At 27.4% G+C, this 20,608-nt stretch overlaps 1 protein-coding gene across 1 annotated transcript; it reads left to right on the top strand.

Moving 5' to 3' along the window:
- Positions 1-386: 386 nt before the first annotated feature.
- Positions 387-20,429, top strand: LOC141530407 (uncharacterized). The gene is made up of 10 exons (XM_074247486.1): positions 387-616; positions 7,325-7,562; positions 8,677-8,844; positions 9,034-9,207; positions 9,347-9,508; positions 10,435-10,642; positions 10,749-10,875; positions 13,691-13,914; positions 14,789-15,824; positions 18,688-20,429. Exons 2-10 carry the CDS (start codon positions 7,360-7,362, stop codon positions 18,915-18,917), a joined length of 2,532 nt encoding a protein of 843 aa, XP_074103587.1. The 5' UTR covers positions 387-616; positions 7,325-7,359; the 3' UTR covers positions 18,918-20,429.
- Positions 20,430-20,608: the final 179 nt, after the last annotated feature.

Raw genomic sequence — 20,608 nt, 5'->3', positions numbered from 1 at the left:
TCCCGGTGTAAGTAAAGTGAGTAAAGCGCAAGTAAGCGGACGCAAGCTGTTTCTCAATATATTATAGCTGGATGGACAGCAACTCACTCATCCGTGGCTTTCTCATGTAAATCATCTGTAATAAGAACGCTGCTTAGAGCTATTGGGCTTGGTTCTTTACTCTATTATTACTATCGACTGTTAACTGTTAACTGTTATCCGATAATTTTTATACTTTAATTTTCCCGCCTTTCGGCGTTTTAATTCTGTTCCTTTCAATAGGAAGGAACTGCGGGAGAAGTTTCGTCACTCGATTTCAGTTCTATTATCGGTTTCGAGTGTTTGTCATTAGTGAAGCTTATTAAGTGTAATTATATACTTATACTTACATTCTTACTGTTATATATCTTATACAGCAAGTAAAGTTAGTGTAAAGTGTATGACACGTTTACAGCTGGGTTGTTATAAGGCACCCAAGGCAGTAAATTTTCATCAGTCGTCGAGAAAAAGTCTGCTGTGCTGTTGGCTAATTGCTTTTCTCCGGGATTATAAGTATTTTTCTTCCCTCAGCCTATGGCTCGAAACTAAACGAACAAACCAGTTAGTTTTTGTACCGATTGTCGGGCGGATTAATTTTGTAAGTGTTTTTATATCTATAAAAAATTATTCAAGCTTATTATTATGTTAATTATAATTTTTGTTTACTGAGATGAATTTATAGTGTTTGCGTCATGAATTTTTAAGGAATCAAATGAGTAATTAAATGATCGAAGACTTAGTGCGTAATTTTTTTTTTTTATTTTAATTTAAACAACAATTTAAGCGGGTTTTCCGTTTTGTATACAAACAAACCTACATATATTTCGTAGAAAATAATTTTTTATTGGTTCATTTGTATTCACATCAGACGTGTGTATTCTACGGCTGATAAATGTATTTTAAATGCTGACAAGTGAGTCATGTGTGTCGGTTTTTGAAATTTTATTCCAATTTACATTTTATACTGTTAGAAATGTCCCGCAAGTAACAATTTTTTTTTAAACGCGGAAACACTGTCTATAATTGTAACGAAATATAAAATTTTTAACGATACTTTTTAAATATTTATTGTGACATTTTAATGTGTAAGATGGCCGTGAGATTAAATTTAGTAATGAATGTTGTAAATAAATAATATTTTTTTAAAAGACACTCGGAGCGCAAATAGCATCATATCAATAAGAATTAAATTTACCTGATGATTGACAATGAGTTATTTAATGACATGCGGCAGTATAACTCGAAATAATTGTTAACTAAATATATGGACAAGGAAGAAATTTTTTAAACACAATTTTATAATAAATATTATATCACACGGATAATTTTAATATTTGCGGGGTAATTTGTTTGTTTTTCGGATTAAAAGTTTTTGGCTTAAGATAAATAATAATATTTAAATTAAACATGCAGCTGTGCATTGTAATCTCTTTGCGTTTATCGTGAATTTCGTTGGGTGATGTCAGAATTTGAACAAACTCACTGTGGATGTGTAAGGTACATTTGTATTGATATGTATACATTTATACATGACTTTACGATTTAGTTCACACCTGTATCGTCCCACAGGCAATATAATATTTCTACTTTTATGAATGCTCGCTCATTGCCTGATAATACTTGACAAACGTTTGCGAGTACTTGACTTAGAAGCATTTAAGTTCTTCATCTAATGTGAGTATTTTCATAATAAAATTTTTTCGAAGTTATTTTAAATTAATTTATAGGATTTTATAAACAATTAATTATCAGTGATAGGTATTTATATTATTAAGGGAGAAAATTCAACCCTTAATTTTTGTAAAATTTTTTTTAATGAATATATAGTTTCATTTTTGGTTTAAGAATTTTTTATTTTATATTTTTCGGCTTAAAAGTCAAAAAATTTTGTGTTAAAAATTTAACACTTTTTTGTGTAAATTTAACATTTATTGTGTTTTTTAACACAAAATTTTTCAACGCATTGGCGCAAAATTTTTTACTGTGTGTATAAAGTGTATGTAAAGAGCTTGTAATTTTTTGTAATAATAGGGGTGGGAGTTATGACCATCGTGAAACATTAGTCCGTTTCTTTCCGTCCAAATCGTGTTTTCCAATTCAAAATAACCTTAAAATTTAATTTTCTTATATTACTTGGAAAATCTACTGTGTTAAATGTTTAAAAGTGAAATTTTCCGACTTAATTATTTTAATTAATTTTTTTTTATCATCTTTAGATTTATTTAAAAATAAATCATTTTATATTTATCTATAAAATCAAAATTTGTGTTTAGTAAATTTTTTTAAGTTTAAATTCCACCCACGCCGGGTTTTTTAAGTGTTAGTAAATATCGAATTTTAATTTTTCCACTGACAAGATTTTATAAAATCTCTCCAGGTAATTTTTTTTAAACTTAATTAGAAATTTTTTTAACAATTAAATTATTATAAAAAAACAATTTTACATTTTGAAGTTTAAAAAATCAATGAATGCAATTTAAAAAAAATATTTTTTCAGAACTGATTTATTTTTAAAAACAAACTCAAAAATTATAAAATTAATTAATTGATATAAAGATAAAATAAATATCTTTGATTTTTTGTGATTACTTCATAAATAATTGACGGAAAAATGAATAATAATTTCCAATTGATGACCAATTTATCTTAAAAAAATTATCATCATTATTATTAGAACAATAATCACATACGGAGATAATATAGTTATAAATGCGTCAGTAAAATAATAATGCTGTCTGTTGTAAGCAAAATAGTTTGAGTTTCCTCAACCCAACATGACGTGCATTTTTCATGTAGCGGAATTCCCAGATCGTCCTGGAGTACCCAGCAAATTGTCCAAATAGACAGCAATTACCATCAGCAAAACCGGAATCTGGACGAGATTCAACACATTAAACCCCTTGTGAAGTTTGCAAGCGTGTATATGCCAGTCACGAGGCTCGCCTTGAACAAATCTTTCGCTAAATATCTATATATATATATATATATATATATATATATATATATATATATATATATATATATATATATATATAAAGATAAAAAGATTTATTTTATTTATTCTCTGGCAAAGTAGCTTGCGGCTTCCCCTTCGCTAATTCTTCGCGAATACTTTCACTGCATCACTCAGAGACACAAATGATACACAACAGTAGGCTACAAGTAACAACTATTCACTTGCTGCACGGTATTAAATTAATGAGCGACCTTTGAAGATAGCGATCGAATTTCTGTCTATATATCTAAGGCCTTACTTTTTATTAAATTATATTATCTCATAAAAATACTCAGAGATCCGGCAGTCAGCAGCCAGTCACCGCAGGAGTCTTTTTATACATTTTTACTCTTTTTTTCTATAAATATCTAAATTCATCTCATGAATATTACACAATCTGTAGCGCCTGAGCTAAAATTAGTTTATCCAAAAATCAGGTCTGTTATAAATAAAATTATAATTATTATTAAAATATTATAATTTATTTATTTTATTGAGGTAATATTTTAAGATTGCAAGTGTCGAATGTCGAATATTAAATTTTGTTTGATTTATGGAGTAAATTTAAATAAGCAATATTGCCTTGGAATGAAAGAAAGATAGACATAATTTTTTATTAGTTAGAACTACTTGCTCTAAATCAGTAGTTTTAATTATTGAAAATTTTTAATGATATTTTATTTCATTGTTTCAATTTTTATAAAAATCTCAGTGGCACACTGAAAAAAAAAAAAAAAAAAAAAAAAAAATTGACTTGATTCTTGTGAAAAATTCTTAAATAAAAAAAACAATTTTGAAGAGCTTTATTGTCTTGATTTAAGTATAGAAAAATTTTTAAACTGATGATTTAAGTAAATTTTCCTTTAAGAATTTTTTGTCTTGATCTAAGACAATTTTTTTTTTTTTTTTTTTTTAGTAAACTATTTAAAAAAAAAAAATAATTGTGATTTTTTTAACACGCAAAAATTCTAAAAGTTCAATATTTTTTTTACTAATTATATATTACTAATTACTAACATAAAATTACTAATTACTAACATAAAATTTTATTAAATTCTAAACAATGATCCTAAGACCGACAGTACTACCTTAACCGCAGTATTAAAGCGGTTATTATTACCCGGCAATAAATATCAACTTGTTATCACCACGTATTCGTCGATTAGTAAGATTGAGAGATGATACTAAATACATACGAGTATATCTGAATGTCACGGACGGAGACAGTTAGTAGTAAGACAGTTAGTTACACGATTCCCGCGGTGATTTAAATCCTCAATCATTCATCGTCGTTTTACATTATTATTTTAAATATTATTATTTATCTATTTAAATAAATATTCAATGCTATTTTCAATTAAAATTCTATTCTATAATTTAATATTATATCTCAGTTCTGTTCAGTTTTTTACAGTTTTTTAATTATTGATAATTTAAAATTAATTTTTAAAAATTTTATGGTGATAAGTGATAATCTATTGGAACTAGTAATGTTCTAAGTGCATACATACTCGCAGGTAAATTCTTAAAACAGAAAATAATAGTCTTTTTCATACATATTTTTATCCAGCGAATTAGAAAATTTTTTTTAACGAGTAGCTTTAAACTATATTTTATTTTATTGTACCATGTATACGTATATAAATTTATTACATATGCTCGTTGGGAAGAAAGATAAAAAATTGTCGACGTTTGATAATTTTTAGCTTTCATGTTCAATTTATATAATGGAAAAATACTAGAAAAATTTGCATACGTCTTTATTTAAATTGTTTTCATTTTTTCTATCGGTATTAATATTTTATTAATTAAACTTGAAATATCAAATTAATTTTTTTTTTTAAATTACAGATGTAGAATTTTGTACAAAAAATTGAATAAAGTAATAAATTTAATAAATATAATAATAAAAAAATTGATAATGTAAAAATTTAAGTGAAAGTTAAAAAATTCTTATTTTTCTAAACTTCTTTAATTTATAAAATAAATTTTTAATTAAAAAAAAAAATTACTAATAAATTGTAATCTAAGAAGTAAAATTGCATAATATATAAATAAATTACTTAATTACTTTGAATGTAAATAATCCTATTAAAACTAATATTGACTCAGTTAAAAATAACTTTATATAAGAAGAAAGTAATAACAACAATCATTATGAGCAATTGATACCCTAAGGCTGAAGAAAAATAAAATTTCTTCCCACTGTAATAAAAGAATCTTCCATAATAATCACATGAGTTGTGATTTATGCAAAATGTCAAAAAGTGAGCCGATAGGCGGGAAGAATAGAGACAAATTAGTAAAAATAATCAGAAGATCGATTGCGCACGAACTCTTACTCACTTTTCTCTGATTGCAAAGCAGAATAAAATAAAATAAAGCATTACACCCGGATGAATGTACTTAGTGCCCACGCCGATTCGCATTTTACTGCTCTCGCTACTTGTATAATAAAGTATATGTGTAATGAAGACTCTTTACTGTATCAGACAATTCAATTCGTGTGTCCACGCTCAAATCATTCGCTCTTTATATATTATTCTTTATTATTGTCATCTATATCCCGACGGACTAGTTGATACGTATGCTGTGATATGTAATATCTGCTACGCAGATACAGATACAGATGCTGATGGTTGATAGCAAATGCCCATGTTCGTGTTTCTTGGCAATTCGTCGAGCTTAATTGAAAAAGATCGTTGAGAAATCGTATTCTTCCGGGCTCATAAAAATCACACTAACTCTCACACTTAAAATTGAATTGTCTACTCACTTTTTAAATTTCTTCGTGAAGAAAAATTTTTTTTTTTAATTTTTACTGATCTATATTATTAAATATATTTAATTTTTTATAGATACATAATTAAGATATGACCCTGTATCTCGTGAACTATTGATGACAATAAAGTTAGCCGGCATCTAAAAAGTTTTAGAATTTTTTTTATTGACAAAATTATTAAAAAAAAATTAATTAAAAAAATTTCACATGTAAAAAGTTTATGACATTACATTTAGCTGTCACTTCACAATTTTTTTAATTTTCTTTAACAAATAAATTATAGCAAAAAAAAATTATTAAAAAAATAGACTTTTAGAAATTTAAATAAATTGAAAATGAAATTTTTTTTAAATAATTTTTTAGAACAAATTTGTTTGTTAAAGAAACTTAAAAAATTGTCAAGTGACAGCTAACTTTAATCTCATAAAAAGTTTTATAAATTACAAGAGCAATTTTATAAAAATACTATTTTTTTTCTAAATTAATTGATAAAAAAAAATCTAAAATTGTCAAACGTCGGTTAATTTTAATGTCATGACATTACACTAATCAAGAGCTTTCATTTGAGTACCCACATCAATTTTTCATATATTTATATATATTCGATATATGTATATATGAAAAATATATCAAAATGCATGTGGGTACTCAAATGAAAGCTCTTGATGAGTGTAACATCGGAATGAGCTTATATCTTAAAAAACTTCAATATTTAAAAAAGTACAGTGCAATTCAACAAAAGTAATTATTTAATACAGCAAAATTTAATTTATTTATATTTCACAAGTCACGGCAGTCACATAGTGAATCAAAATAAATTATAAATCACAAATCATACTATTTACAAAATAATATACCAACCAGATAACAGTTCTATGGTAAAATTTATTACTAATACGATTCAATTTATTACCATATTTTTTCCTGGTAATTTATTAATAACCAGATGACATCAATTATATACAATAAATATTTAAATTAAAAATATTCAAGTGTGTAACTGATTTCAAATATTTTTATTGAACAATAAAAGTGATTGGTGGACCCGCTTACCAACTGTGTAAGCATCAGTTGACGATGAGGCTCATCTAAGCGTTTATTGATACTTAAGTACTCATCATCATCATCAGTATGCTTAATAACGCGATGATGATACAATAGTTTGTTACAAAACATTTTCTGAAAGGCTTGTAATAAATTTTTAAATTTAAATATTTTTATTTTTTACCGTAATTCAAACTATTCCATAATACTCACTATATCCATTGAATAGTATCATTCAGGTACAGCCAAGAGTTGCAACATTACAAAAAATATACATACCTGCTTTATCATGCCCGTAGTTAATCGATAGTTTGTTTGCCCCAGGTGTTTTCGTTTATCCATTTGTTGTTACATTATCTTCAATGACTTTCTTGACTTCGCTATTGATGATCATTGATTAATGATAGTGACTGTTACTATGTAGTTAATATTTATATATATAATAATGCGTATTAATTGATTTTTATTTTTGTTTTAACTTTCAGACAGTCTGTGCCGGTTTTATTTTACTTAGTGAGAAATGACGACGCAGCAGGAAGACATGGAAAGCGGCCAAAAAATGGCCATCCATGTCGAAGATATTATTAATCCGTCGACGGTACTTATGGCAAAAGCCGTGACCATGGTTGTTTTGTGCGTGGTCAGTACTATTATGGGGATTATTCCCATTCAGCTTGGCAAATGCTTCAAGTGGGGCACGCACGATAAAACTGGAAATCCAAGGTAATCTATTTTTTATCAACTTTCAAAGTTTTGCAATATTTATTTTTCTCTTCGCCTTTGCTTTTAAATTTTTCTAAAGATTTTTATTTTATCTTTAATTTTTGTGATTTATGATTAACATATGTAAATTTTGTGGGTGGATCTCTTAAGTTGTGATTAAAATTTATGAATATGTTTTTAGTAGATTTTATGTTATATAAATAAAAATGTTTGTAAACTTTCTTGTAATATTTTTTTTTTTTAATACAGAAAAATTCAATTTGATTTTAGGAATTTTTTAAAAATTTTATTTCTTCTCTCATTAGAAAAATTTATTATTAAATTATTTTTTTTTTAAACATAAAATTAAAATTGATTAATAATCAAATTTTTTAATAAAATTCTCAAAAATGTAATTTTTTTTAAACATAATTTAATTTTTTTTTAATTAAATAAATAAATTAATTTTAATAATAAAAAACTATCCGGGAAAATTTTTTTATTAAATAAAAAATTCGCTTTTTAGATTGAAGATAAATTAAAAAAATTTTTTTTAAATTTATTATTAAATGATTTTTTTTTAACATGAAATTAAAATTCATTAATAATTAAATTTGTTAAAATTTTTAATTAAATTATCTAAAAAGAATACAATTTTATTTCTAAATAATTTAATTTTTTATTAATGAAATAAATAAATTAATTTTATAAATAAAAAACTAGCTTGAAAAATTTTTTTAATGAATGAAGAATTCGCTTCTTAGATTGAAGATAAATTAAAAAAATTTTAAGCTATAAAATGACTTAGAAAAATTTTAATCTTATTATAAAAATATTACTGTAAATTATAATCATTTATGCAATTCATATTATATAATTCACATTATAAATAACATATTTTAAAAATAATAAGCACATTAGAATTGAAAGTTTAATAAATTACATCTAGACTCAAGAAAGTTGTTTTTTTATAAAGGAAATTTTTTTCTCAGTACGCAATGGTGCGAGTTTAATGTCTTAATAATAAATAGTTATAATTATAATTATAATATAAAATAAGGAAAAAAAAATTTTGTTTCATAACATTAATTATATATTATTAATAAAATGTAATTTTTTTTTTTTTTTTAAATAGATCTTCTAGAATAGTTGGAATGCTCTTAGGATTCGGCGGAGGAGTTTTATTCTGCACGACCTTTTTGCACATGCTTCCAGAAGTCGTAGAAAGCGTTGGACTACTAACAGAACGCGGAGAACTTCCCAAGTTTAATTTTCCTCTCGCTGAAGTATTTGTTTGTACTGGGTAAGTTATTTTCAAATTAATTTCTTCAACTCTTTTTATAAATTTTATCAAAAATAAAATATTTTTAAGACATTCTGATGTTAGTTTTATCTTAATTACTTCAAATTAATTAATTCACCATAAAAAAATCCTAAAAAAATAAAAATACAGATATTTAATGAATAAATTTCTAATTAAAAATATTTTTAGGTTCTTTATAATGTACTTTGTAGAAGAAATAGTTCACACCAAATTACGGCACCGTGAACACCACGTGGCCCATCAACACCATCCAGAGAAAGATGTTAATCACAGCACGAATGATTTAGTTGAAAACAACGAAGGCTGTGCAGTTGGGCACGTTCATCACGGCCATTCTCACGGGTAATTAATTATCAATAAATAATTCATAAAGTATATCATTTTTTAGAAAAATACACACTGACATCTTCTTTGTCATAATATTCCTCATTCTTATTATCATATCTTACTAATATTTATTTACATATATTATTTATTCAAGTTACGGTCATGGACATACCCATTTGCCAGCAGCTACAATAAATGATAATCATGATTTTGTAATAAGTTCATTGAGAGGTTTGCTCATAGTTCTCGGTCTATCTGTTCATGAACTGTTTGAAGGTCTTGCTATAGGACTGGAAGGATCCGCCAATGATGTATGGTAAGTAATATTTTAATTAATTTCGACTATTTTGTGAACTATTGACATTTTTAAAGATATAAGCTCATCCCGACATTAGACTCATCGAGACCTTTCATTTGAGTACCCACATCAATTTTTCATATATTTATATATATATATATATATATATATATATATATATATATATATATATATATATATATATATATATATATATATATATGTATATATGAAAAATATGTAAAAATGCATGTGGGTACTCAAATGAAAGCTCTTGATCAGTGTAACATCGAGATGAGCTTATATTTTCAAAAATTTCAATAATTAAGAACTGACTTAGCTATCTTGTCAACTATTGATATTTTTGAAGATATAAGCTCATCTCGATATTAGACTCATCGACACCTTTCATTTGAGTACCCACATGCATTTTTATATATTTTTCATATATACATATATATAATATATATATAAATATATGAAAAATTGATGTGGGTATTCAAATGAAAGCTCTTGATGAGTATAACATCGGGATGAGCTTATATTTTTAAAAACTTCAATACTTAAAAAAGTACAGTGCAATTAAACAAAAGTCATTATTTAAAAATTTTAATTATTTAAAAAAAAAAATTATTTTATAGAGCTTTATTTTTATTCAAGTAGAAAAATTCTTTAACTAATAAATTTTTTTTTATTTGAGTAAATTTTAATTGATTTAAAAAATTTTTTTTCTTGATTCAAAACAACAAAACTCGTTAAAATAATAATAAATTATTATATTACAGCCATAAAAATGTCCAAATACTAAATTCTGAAAAAAAATTACAAAAAATAATTACAAATAATCTAAAAACTAAAATTTCCACTCAATCAATAACCCTGACCTAGATAACAAACCATTTGAGTAATAAAACGTTTTAATTTAATGAATTTTACTCTTACAGGTACATGTTCGCTGCAGTGGCTGCTCACAAATTCGTCATAGCGTTCTGTATTGGAGTTGAACTGGTTGCTTCAAGGACGCACCAATGCTTGAGTATCATCTACGTTTGTACGTTCGCAATTGTCTCGCCGATGGGTATTGGTATTGGTATGCTGCTTGTCGGCGGAGATAGTCCAGCAGCCAGCGGACCTCTCCCCGTCATTCTCCAGGTAAACATTCCCCAATACATAAATAAATAAATGAATAAATCTTTTATTACGAAAGATTTCGACCTTAAAAACACCAAATTTAATCCGAAAAAAATAAATACCACAGGGAATTGCCACGGGAACTCTTCTCTACGTCGTATTTTTCGAGATATTGCATCACAATCGGGATGGACTCCATCAGTACTTATCAATCATCGTCGGATTTATTCTGATGTTTGGACTCCAGATAGCAAGTAAGTTTAGATACAAGTTACATTAATTTTTATCATTATCATTATAATATTTATATTTTATATAAATATTATTATTCATGTTATGTTGATCTGAGTTTGACGTCAACGAACCGGTCCCAAGGTATTATTATATGCTCTAGAGATTAAATAAATAAATATCTTAGCTGTTTTTATAGGTTTAGAATTTTTAATGAATATTGAAGACGTCATTGCACACTTTTGAAAATATTTTATTATTTTCTGATCAAAGTGGATGGATATCTTCTTACGATATTGGCTCAAGAATTTTTAATAATTATTTACAAGTGGGGTCAACCCTATTTTGGGCCATCACTAGGTGAAAAATTAATATTTTTTTATTCTGATTATTTTTACAGTGCATTTATCACAAAAAAATGTCGTAAAAGAAAAAAATTAAAATTTAGATAACTTTGTTGTCTTCTAAAAGTTGAAAAAAATTTCGGCTATCAGATTTTTGGATAAAATTTCTATTTTATATTTTTTTGATAAATTTTTTTTTTTAAATACATAAAAAAACAAACAATTAAAAAAAAAAAGTTTAATTTATAAATTTTTTTGAAAATTTGTTAAAATTGCGATAATTAACTTTTTTTTTTAAATATTCATTTTTTCATATATTTATCAAAAAAAAAAAAAAAAAAATTAACATGGCCCACACGGAAAGAACAAGATGACACTGGATATCATCCCAGATTATACTGGGTGATATCTGGATTATACTCATTGTAATCTGGATTATACTAGCTACTATTTAAAAATTTTTTTCACTCAGTTTAATCTAGTAGAAATCTAAAAATTCTTTAAATTTTTATAACAATTAAATTATTAAAAAAAAAAATAATTAAAAATTTTTTCTATTATAATTAAATTGTTAAAAAAATTTTTAGATGTCTTCTAAATTGAGTATCATTTGAAGTTAACATAATGTTAAATCAATAATACATAAATTTGATGCATTAACTTGATAAAGGTGTAAACTACACTTATTTAATATAGGAAGATAAATATGACATTAAGCGGTTAAAATGATAATTGAGAAATGAGAATAAATAAGTTGGAACTAGTTTAATAATGTAGGTGAATATAGACAAAGAAGAGTAAGTAAGTCACTGGGAATCTTCAACGTCATTTGGCCTATTTACTGCTCCAACTGCATCGCATTGATACAAGTATGCACAAAAGAGTAAACTTGTTAATAAAAAAAAAAAAAACGAAATTAATAATTATTATTTTCAGGTATTTTGTACTAGGAAATTAATAATTTAAAATAATTAACATATCTTAAACGATTGTTACGACATGAATGTTTTGATTTATGCTCTCAGACTTTCAGCATTACAATAGAGATATAACAACGAGGAAACAATAGGCCAGGCCGTGGAGATATGCAACTTCATATATGCAGTTGATATGTGTACCGTGTACAATAATAGTGACCAGCGATGACTTTTAAGCGTATGAGTATATAGCAGAGTAGGAGGATGATGATTTGTTTTTCATTTTATTTTACAAAAGCGCAAGAGAGAAGAAACGACAATGAAGTAGAGCGAGAAGGGGGAATTCGCAAAAGGATGCTGATGAAGAAGAGGGAGAAGCTTGATTTGTCGTGAAAATACAACAGCCAGTATGATGGAAGGGGATGGATGGAGCGACGTAAGACGTGCGAAGGGATAGCCCGCAACAAGCCGCTCACTCAAACTCTGACTGCTGGCTATATATTTATTTGTATATATATATATATATATATATATATATATATATATATATATATATATATATATATATATATTATACTTATACTTACAACCAGCGGGCCACGAGTTGGAGTAGAGTTGGAGTTGGAGTCTCTCCTCGAGTTCAGTTTGCTGGGTGATTCGCGAGGACGTTCCCACGTGACGCTCGCGAGTTTTATTATGGAACAGAACTAGTCATGAGCAAGCAGGTGTTCCTGGGTCATCTGCTGATGTAACACCTCTTGTATTGTCTCATTTTAATTCTGGTTGGATTAATTACTCAATAATGACGTTATCTTCAATGGACACGTGTCGGTGTCAGTTGTAATTTTTACGATAGAGTTTTTTTTTTATTTTTTAAATAAATATGCTAAGGTAGTGGATGAAGAAAAGATATAATTAATTTTTTGAAGAATAAGTTGAAAAAAAAAAAAATTAATGAAGATGATAATTATTATGTAATTAAATTTTTGTACGGTGATTATTACTACTGTGCTGATATGTAACTGAGGTAAAACTAAAACGTCAAGAATAAACTTTTTGGATAATTTGTTACAGAGTTAATATATCTGTATATAATTTTCTTGGCGAGATAAGCTATCAGAGTTATGTTTTATTTTTTATTATATTTCACAAAAGGTTGTTGAAGTTTTAAAGCAAACTTAAACAAGATATCGAGCAAAGCATGTGATTGAAGTAAAGAAGAAATCGGTAGTGACGGACTATGAGCAGACGATAACATTAAGAAGAAATAAATATATACATATGAGTATTTAACATACTTAATATTTATATTTATTTATTTATTATGCTCTTATTGACTTATGGCTGATATATTGCTGCTATACTGGGTGGACCTTTTGAATGTCTAGGATGTTTGTTTCAAGATGATATCACTATCGAGTTAAGTAAACTCGTTCGACGTAAGTCCGAGCTCAGAGGGGAACAATTCAACCAGTGATAAGTTGACGGTGGTCACTAATAGAACCGATTCGAAAGTGCACTGTGTTATAAGTAAAACCTTCGTTGTAAATTGTTGTAAATTGTTAATTTTAAATTCTAAATGGAGAACTCCGAAGCTACGGTGTCTTACCAGACAAACCAAGTGTCTTTATTGATGGCTAAAATAGCCGCGATGTTTATTCTCGGACTAGGATCACTCGGACTGGGTGTTCTTCCGCTGATTATTGGACGCTGCAGGTTCAGAAGACGACAAAAATGCGCGCTCTCTAACTGCTCCAGTACTTCTACTAATGCTTCTTCGACTATCGACAAAACGGCCCAAGTAATATATATATATATTTTTTTTTTATTTTAATTTATTTACTTGAAAGGAGAATTTATAATTAAATTGCGAGTTCATCGAGTTTCTTGGAATTTTTGACATACTATCTATTAATATCTTCTTTAAAGATATTTTTATCTAATCCTACTGATATATGCTTAAGTAATTTGTACAAAAGTTCAATATTCGAAACTTGAAAATTTTATTCAAATTTTTTGTTAAGAAAATATTTTTTAGATTTCGAAATTAAAAATTTTAAATATATTTTAAAATTTCAATTTCAATTTATGTAAAAAATAATTATTTTTATTCAATAAAATAATTAAGAAATGACCTTGTATCTTGTGAAATATTGTGACATTTTAAAAGGTATAAGCTCATTCCGATGTTACGCTTATCAAGACCTTTCATTTGAATACCCACATCAATTTTTCATATATTTATATATATATATATATATATATATATATATATATATATATATATATATATATATATATATATATGTATATATGAAAAATATATCAAAATGCATGTGGGTACTCAAATAAAAGCTCTTGATCAGTGTAACATCGAGATGAGCTTATATCTTAAAAAATGTCAATAATTAAGAAATTGCAGTGCGATTTAACAACAGTAATTATTTATTTATAGTTCACAAGTAACGGCAGTCACATAGTTTGATATTAATAAATTAATTTAAGAAAAAAGTATAATTTACCAGTAAAAAGGACAATTAAAATTTGGAATTTAAGACTTAAAAAAAATATTTGTCAAGTAAATTAATTAAATCATAAAATTTAATCTTAAATAAAAAAAAATTTTTTCTGATAAAAATTGAAATTATATTTACATAAATAAATTATTAATCCAGGGTTTGCTGACATCTCTACTCCTTTGTTTCGGCGGTGGAGTTCTACTCTTCACAACATTTCTTCACCTGGCGCCAGAAGTCCGTCAAAGCGTAGAACGACACCAGTCAAACGGTCAGCTAACAAGCATAGGAACTTTGAGCATGGCAGAATTGCTGTTCTGCATCGGATTTTTCTTGGTATACTTCGTCGAAGAAACAGTGCACGCGACATTGACAGGAAAGCGATCATCTCCAGAAGATCTGCTCTACCGCACAGTCTCAGTGCGAAGATGCAACAAGCAAGCGGCTGTTTCAGCATCAAACACCACGATAACGACAGTGGCGACCAGCAAGAAAGCCTCGTCGCCAACGTCGTGGAATATCGGGAAGCTGCGGTACGACGACGAGGACGAGAAGCACAAGACAGCCAGCAGCTCTCCAACCAGCAGAGAAGAGATAAGCAAAACTGACGTTCTACCCGCGGTGTTTGTGCAATCTTCGCCGTCGATGGACCCACCAGTGGATGCTGGCCAGGAAGAAGACCAGTTCGTCGCTCCTCCGAGCTACAATTCTCACGCTCACAAGCCTCACAGCCACGCTCAAGCAGACACATCCGTCCGCGGACTGCTGACAGTAGTCGCTCTGTCATTCCACGCGATATTCGAAGGCCTGGCCGTAGGTCTAGAGCCATCGATCGCTTCCGTGGTCTACCTGGCAGCCGCGATCGCGACTCATAAATTAGTAATTGCCTTTTGCGTCGGGATGGAGCTGTACGTCACTGGCGCTTCGACGAGGACAGTCCTCGGGTACATGTCTGTGTTTTCCCTGGTCACGCCTCTGGGGATCGTCTCTGGACTCGCTCTCGGATACTTCAAAAATGACAGCGACAATCTGGGGACCACCCCGACTATTCTTCAAGGCATGGCTGCGGGAACTCTTCTTTACGTTGTCTTTTTTGAAGTTCTCGCGCGTGAGCGAGCCAATGAAAAAAGCGGGCTGCTACAATTAGCAGCCATTGTTGCTGGATTCATGCTGATGCTGGGGCTTCAATTACTCAGTGAGTTTGCGTTAGACTTCTGTAGTAATACACAAGGAACACAAGGATCATCATCATAAATTACAGCTCATGTAGTGATGTGAAATGACAATCATTTTTTTACTTTGATCAAATTACGGGCAATTGACGAAAAATTGCTCGACATTTTTTTTTTTTAGTCAGTCACAAAAATTCATGAGCATTTTTTATTTTTTTTTTTTACGAAAATTCTTCTCAAAAAAAAAAAAAAAAAATCCAAACTATTTCATATGCAACATAAATATTTTAAATATTCAAAACAAAATTTATCTAAAATTTCTGACGGTAATAAATAAATCTGGTTTAGATGGAAAATTACTGTAAAAAATTTTTCGATTATTTTTTGATCAAGTTTTTAATAATTTTTTAAGCCTAGACTTGCCTAGAAAGCCCCGTAAATTGCCACAAATTTTTTAAAGAAATTTTTTCTTAGTAATTTAACGTTTTCAAAGATGTTTAAAAAAATTATTAATATATTCTAAAATGTTTAAGGAACAAAATCAAATTTTTTTGCATAATTTTAGTAAATATTGAAGATGTAATAAAAAAAATTAGTTGAACGCGGCGTCACACTCATACGTTAACCAGTCTAGGGTTAAATTCGAAAAAATGACCGGCGGTAATTTTTTTTAGTTGGTCAATTGACGAGCACATGCTTTGCTTTACATCACTAAGTTCATGACTTAGCTGTAAATTAAGAAGAAGAAATAAAAGAAGAATAATTATTTTTAAAAATGAACTCCTGCTGAGAAAGTGCTAAAATAGCTCTGTAATTTATTTCTTTGAACACCTTTTTTTATTGCTTTTGTTACGAGGAATTTAACAACTGGAACAATAGGTTCACTCGGGCGAAAGCAATTTTTATTTTACGACAAAAGGTCAAAGATACTTGTTCTTTCGCTTAATTCAGTACGGTGGCGTTAACGATCAACAAAACCCAGAGCTATTTCAAGACACGTCCTTGCATTTTACTTTTAGTTGTATGTACGGTCTACATATGTATTAAATATCCATATCCATTGCAGATTGTAGAGCAGGTAGTCGTTGTCTGACGTTGTGAAAAGATTTAAAGCGATCGATGAGTTTTAAATCAAGTGAGAGAAAGAGAGAGCTCTCTTTAAGAGTAAGCTTTATGTTACACTTGTATAAAACAAATTCCGACTTATCCACGAAACTCAACTAGCCGTCAGGTCACGGTGATGAGGCGGGGTCACGGCCACGTGGATCGCGTGCTGATGAACGTTTGGCATTGATCCACCGTTACATTAATCGCTCCCGAATTTGTCTTCATTTTTTTTTTTTATTATTTTATATTATCCATCTCTTCACGTCCAATCACTGCTATTATATTGAAGAATATTTATTCCAGAGCTTTTACCTCTTTAGTTATTCTGTGTCTAGTAATGTAAAGAGTATTATTGATTCTAGTGGCTCTTCATTTCGTCAGCACGCTATCGATTTTCATTGTAAATAATAAATATTATTACTCACTATGTTTTTTAAATATTCAGACGCTATTTACGTGAATTTTTTCTCTTATAAATATTTCAATGATGAGAAATTTATGTTTCTATTCAAATTATTTCGATTCAAATAGTTCCGGATGCGTTGCGCAATTAGATATTGTCCTCGGTGGTTCAACAGACGTAAATACAGGCAGTGACACTTCCTGGTAAATTATTTGCACGCTTTCATCTATCTGGAATTTTATTTTAAATTATTATTGTTAATTTACTAGCGTTGAGATTTTCGCAAATTCAAAATTATAATTTATAATTAATGATTCAAATTTTTTATATTAACGTTCATAATTATCACAAAATTTGAATCTTTTATTATTAATCTTAATTTTGAAATTACAGCGCAATTATTGGTTTTTCTAAAAAATCATAAGAAACATTTTTTTTTTATAAAATTAAATTTTGAAGAAATTTTTTTGGTAAATATTTAAAAGTGGGGTCAACTATTTTAATTTTCATTTTTTTTAAACAAAATTTCTATTTGATTTTATTGACACATTTTTTTTTTTTTGAAAAATGTTTTAAAAAATGAACAATTAAAAAAAAAAAAATTTATTATCACAATTTTAATAAATTTAAAAAAAAATTTATAAATTAAAAAACAAATGTGGTATTCATTTTTTTTTAATTATTCTTTTTTTTATGTAATTAAAAAAAAAAAAAGACATCAAAAAAAGATGATATAGAAATTTTATCCAAAAACATGAGAGCTAAAATTTTTTTTAACTTTTGAAGGCAAAAAAGCTATCGAAATCTTTATTTTTTCTTTGTTGTATTTGTTATAACTTTTAGATCTTAATTTCAAATATTTTTTCTTTAAAATATTTATATACAAGTATTTTCTATTCATAAATCAAATTTTTTATCAATTTTGATTTTATTAATGACAATAATGAATGATTTTAATGATAAAAAATTCTAATGATTATTACCTCATCGACTAGCCCCCAGTTGACTTTTATAGATCCAGATCTATATAAATAAATAGACCCAGATGACCCAGATGTGTTTAATCAGTGAGCTTTCTCCGGTACTGGCAGTGGACCTTTGCCGAGGTCGACGCACTAGTCGCTTGATTGACCGACTTTCGACAGCTTTCTCGTGTACCTAAATTACTATTCGCAAATTCAATAGCTAGATTATACCTCTACGGGTTTTTCCGATAGTAAATTCTAGGAGAAAATGATACCTACTTTGGTAAATCCGGAAAGCGTTGGCGTCAACAATATTTATTTTACTTTCTTTTATTAATCACTTGTATTATAGCTTCTGAGGATAAATACCAGCGGGTAGCTTATCTGATATCGTTGATTTATCTTTTGCAGCTTCTCATGCTCACTCACATGGCCATGGACACTCGCATGGACTCGAGCACAGTCATGAACACTCGCATGACCACGAAGAAGACCACGAGGGACATAATCACACTGACCAAGATCACCCGATCACTTTAATTACTGATAGCATCGACAGGATATCAACTAAAGTCGCTAATGCTGTTACTGATGCGCTTGTGTCTTCAACTCCGTCAACCACGGAAGCAGGAGACTCTTAATAAGTTAATAATTATTATTTTAATTTTAATAATAAATGTACAAGTATTAATTTTATAATTCCTTAAATAATTCCCGAGTCTGTTATTGAGTTTTAGTAACTCCAAGACTTATCGGTCGCTTATTTATTCGTGATATTTATTTACGATAAATTAAGTGATTATTATTATGATTTTAATTTACAAATTTATTTTTGTAAAATTTATTAAGTTAAGATCAGTTTTTTTTTTACTTTAAAAATATTCTTAAATATCCTCGACTTTTTAAAATTAAAATACAATAATTTTACAATATCTAAATAAGTTAAAATATTAAATTAAAAAATCAAAGTAGTTATAATTATTTCCAGAAAGGGTCAAACATATTTTTGGCCATATCTAAGTGAAAAATAAACATTTTTTAATTTTTTTTTATTTGGCTTGTTTTTGAAAATGTCAAAAAATTAATATTTCAACAGCTTTTTTGCCTTTAAAATTTGGAAAAAATTTTGGCTTCCATGTTTTTGGATAAAATTTCTGTTATCTTATTTGATTTATTTTGTTTTTTTTCAAAAATACATAAAAAAGAACAATAAAAAAAAATTATTATCACAATTTTTTAAACAATTAAAAAAAAAATGGAAGTTAAAATGGTAAAACCCCACTTGTAAATAACTACCATTATTTCAAAGTGTAAATTTTATAAAAAAAATTATCTAGAGTTTATCAAGTAGCATTAAAATAAAAAGATAAAGATTTAGATTTACAAAGCTAAAAATCCTATTAAATCATTTCTACTTAAAAATTTATTTATCTGCTAATTGATAATTGAAAATAATTTTTTTTTTCAAAATGTATATCATAAATAATAATAACTACATTGATATATTTATAAAAATTGTACAGTTATACTTCTAAATGATCGAGTTTGTTAAAAAGTCGAGGATGTTATTTAATATCCGTCTCAATGGCTCTCAACCTGTAAAAGTAAAATGTATTAATTTTTATGACAAAAGCTGGAGTAAATTGTAACTTACGATTCATGAAACTTCATGAATACGTTTGACGATGATTTATCCTATGGATAAATATTTATAACAAAAAACTTAAATAAAGTGACAATAAATTTGGAGGTTGCTAGAGCTAAATGTATTAATCAAATTTACGAGCTTAAAAAGTTGATAGTAAAAATCATTATTCAGTTAATTCTTAATAACTTTCATCATGTAAATACATTTAAATGTAATTTTTCAATAGACTACTGTTAGTTTACCGCTAGGTTTTAATTTATAATTATTGTATTTCTACTTTTTATATTAACTGATAAATATTATTTTATTTTATTTTATTTTATAAGCAGGCGTTGAAAAAAAAAAAAAAATTTATTGAATCTTTAAATGTTAAGCGTCGCTTGTATTATTTATTAATTGTATGTTAGTCTTTAAACGCTGGTTGTAATATAAAATGGTCTGGTGAATCAAAAACCATGTTTCGTAAATTCGAATTAATAAAAGGATTTATATCCCGACAAGTAAAGTTGAATATTTATTTAAAAAATTCAATAGACCTGTTTGAATAATAAAAAAATAAAATTCCAAAAAAAAACTTATGTCACTGAAATAAAAAGCAAATGAGTAAGATAAATTTTCTTTTAATAGCTTCTATTTGATTTAAATTCAACATAATTATAACACTAGGATAACAATTTACATAAA

The sequence above is a fragment of the Cotesia typhae genome, unplaced genomic scaffold (genome assembly GCF_013202065.1).
Source record: "Cotesia typhae breed Kobodo isofemale line unplaced genomic scaffold, CoteBio_Ctyphae contig_5, whole genome shotgun sequence".
In the NCBI taxonomy this organism is placed as follows: Eukaryota; Metazoa; Arthropoda; class Insecta; order Hymenoptera; family Braconidae; genus Cotesia; species Cotesia typhae.
This window is presented reverse-complemented; position numbering and strand designations above follow the sequence as displayed.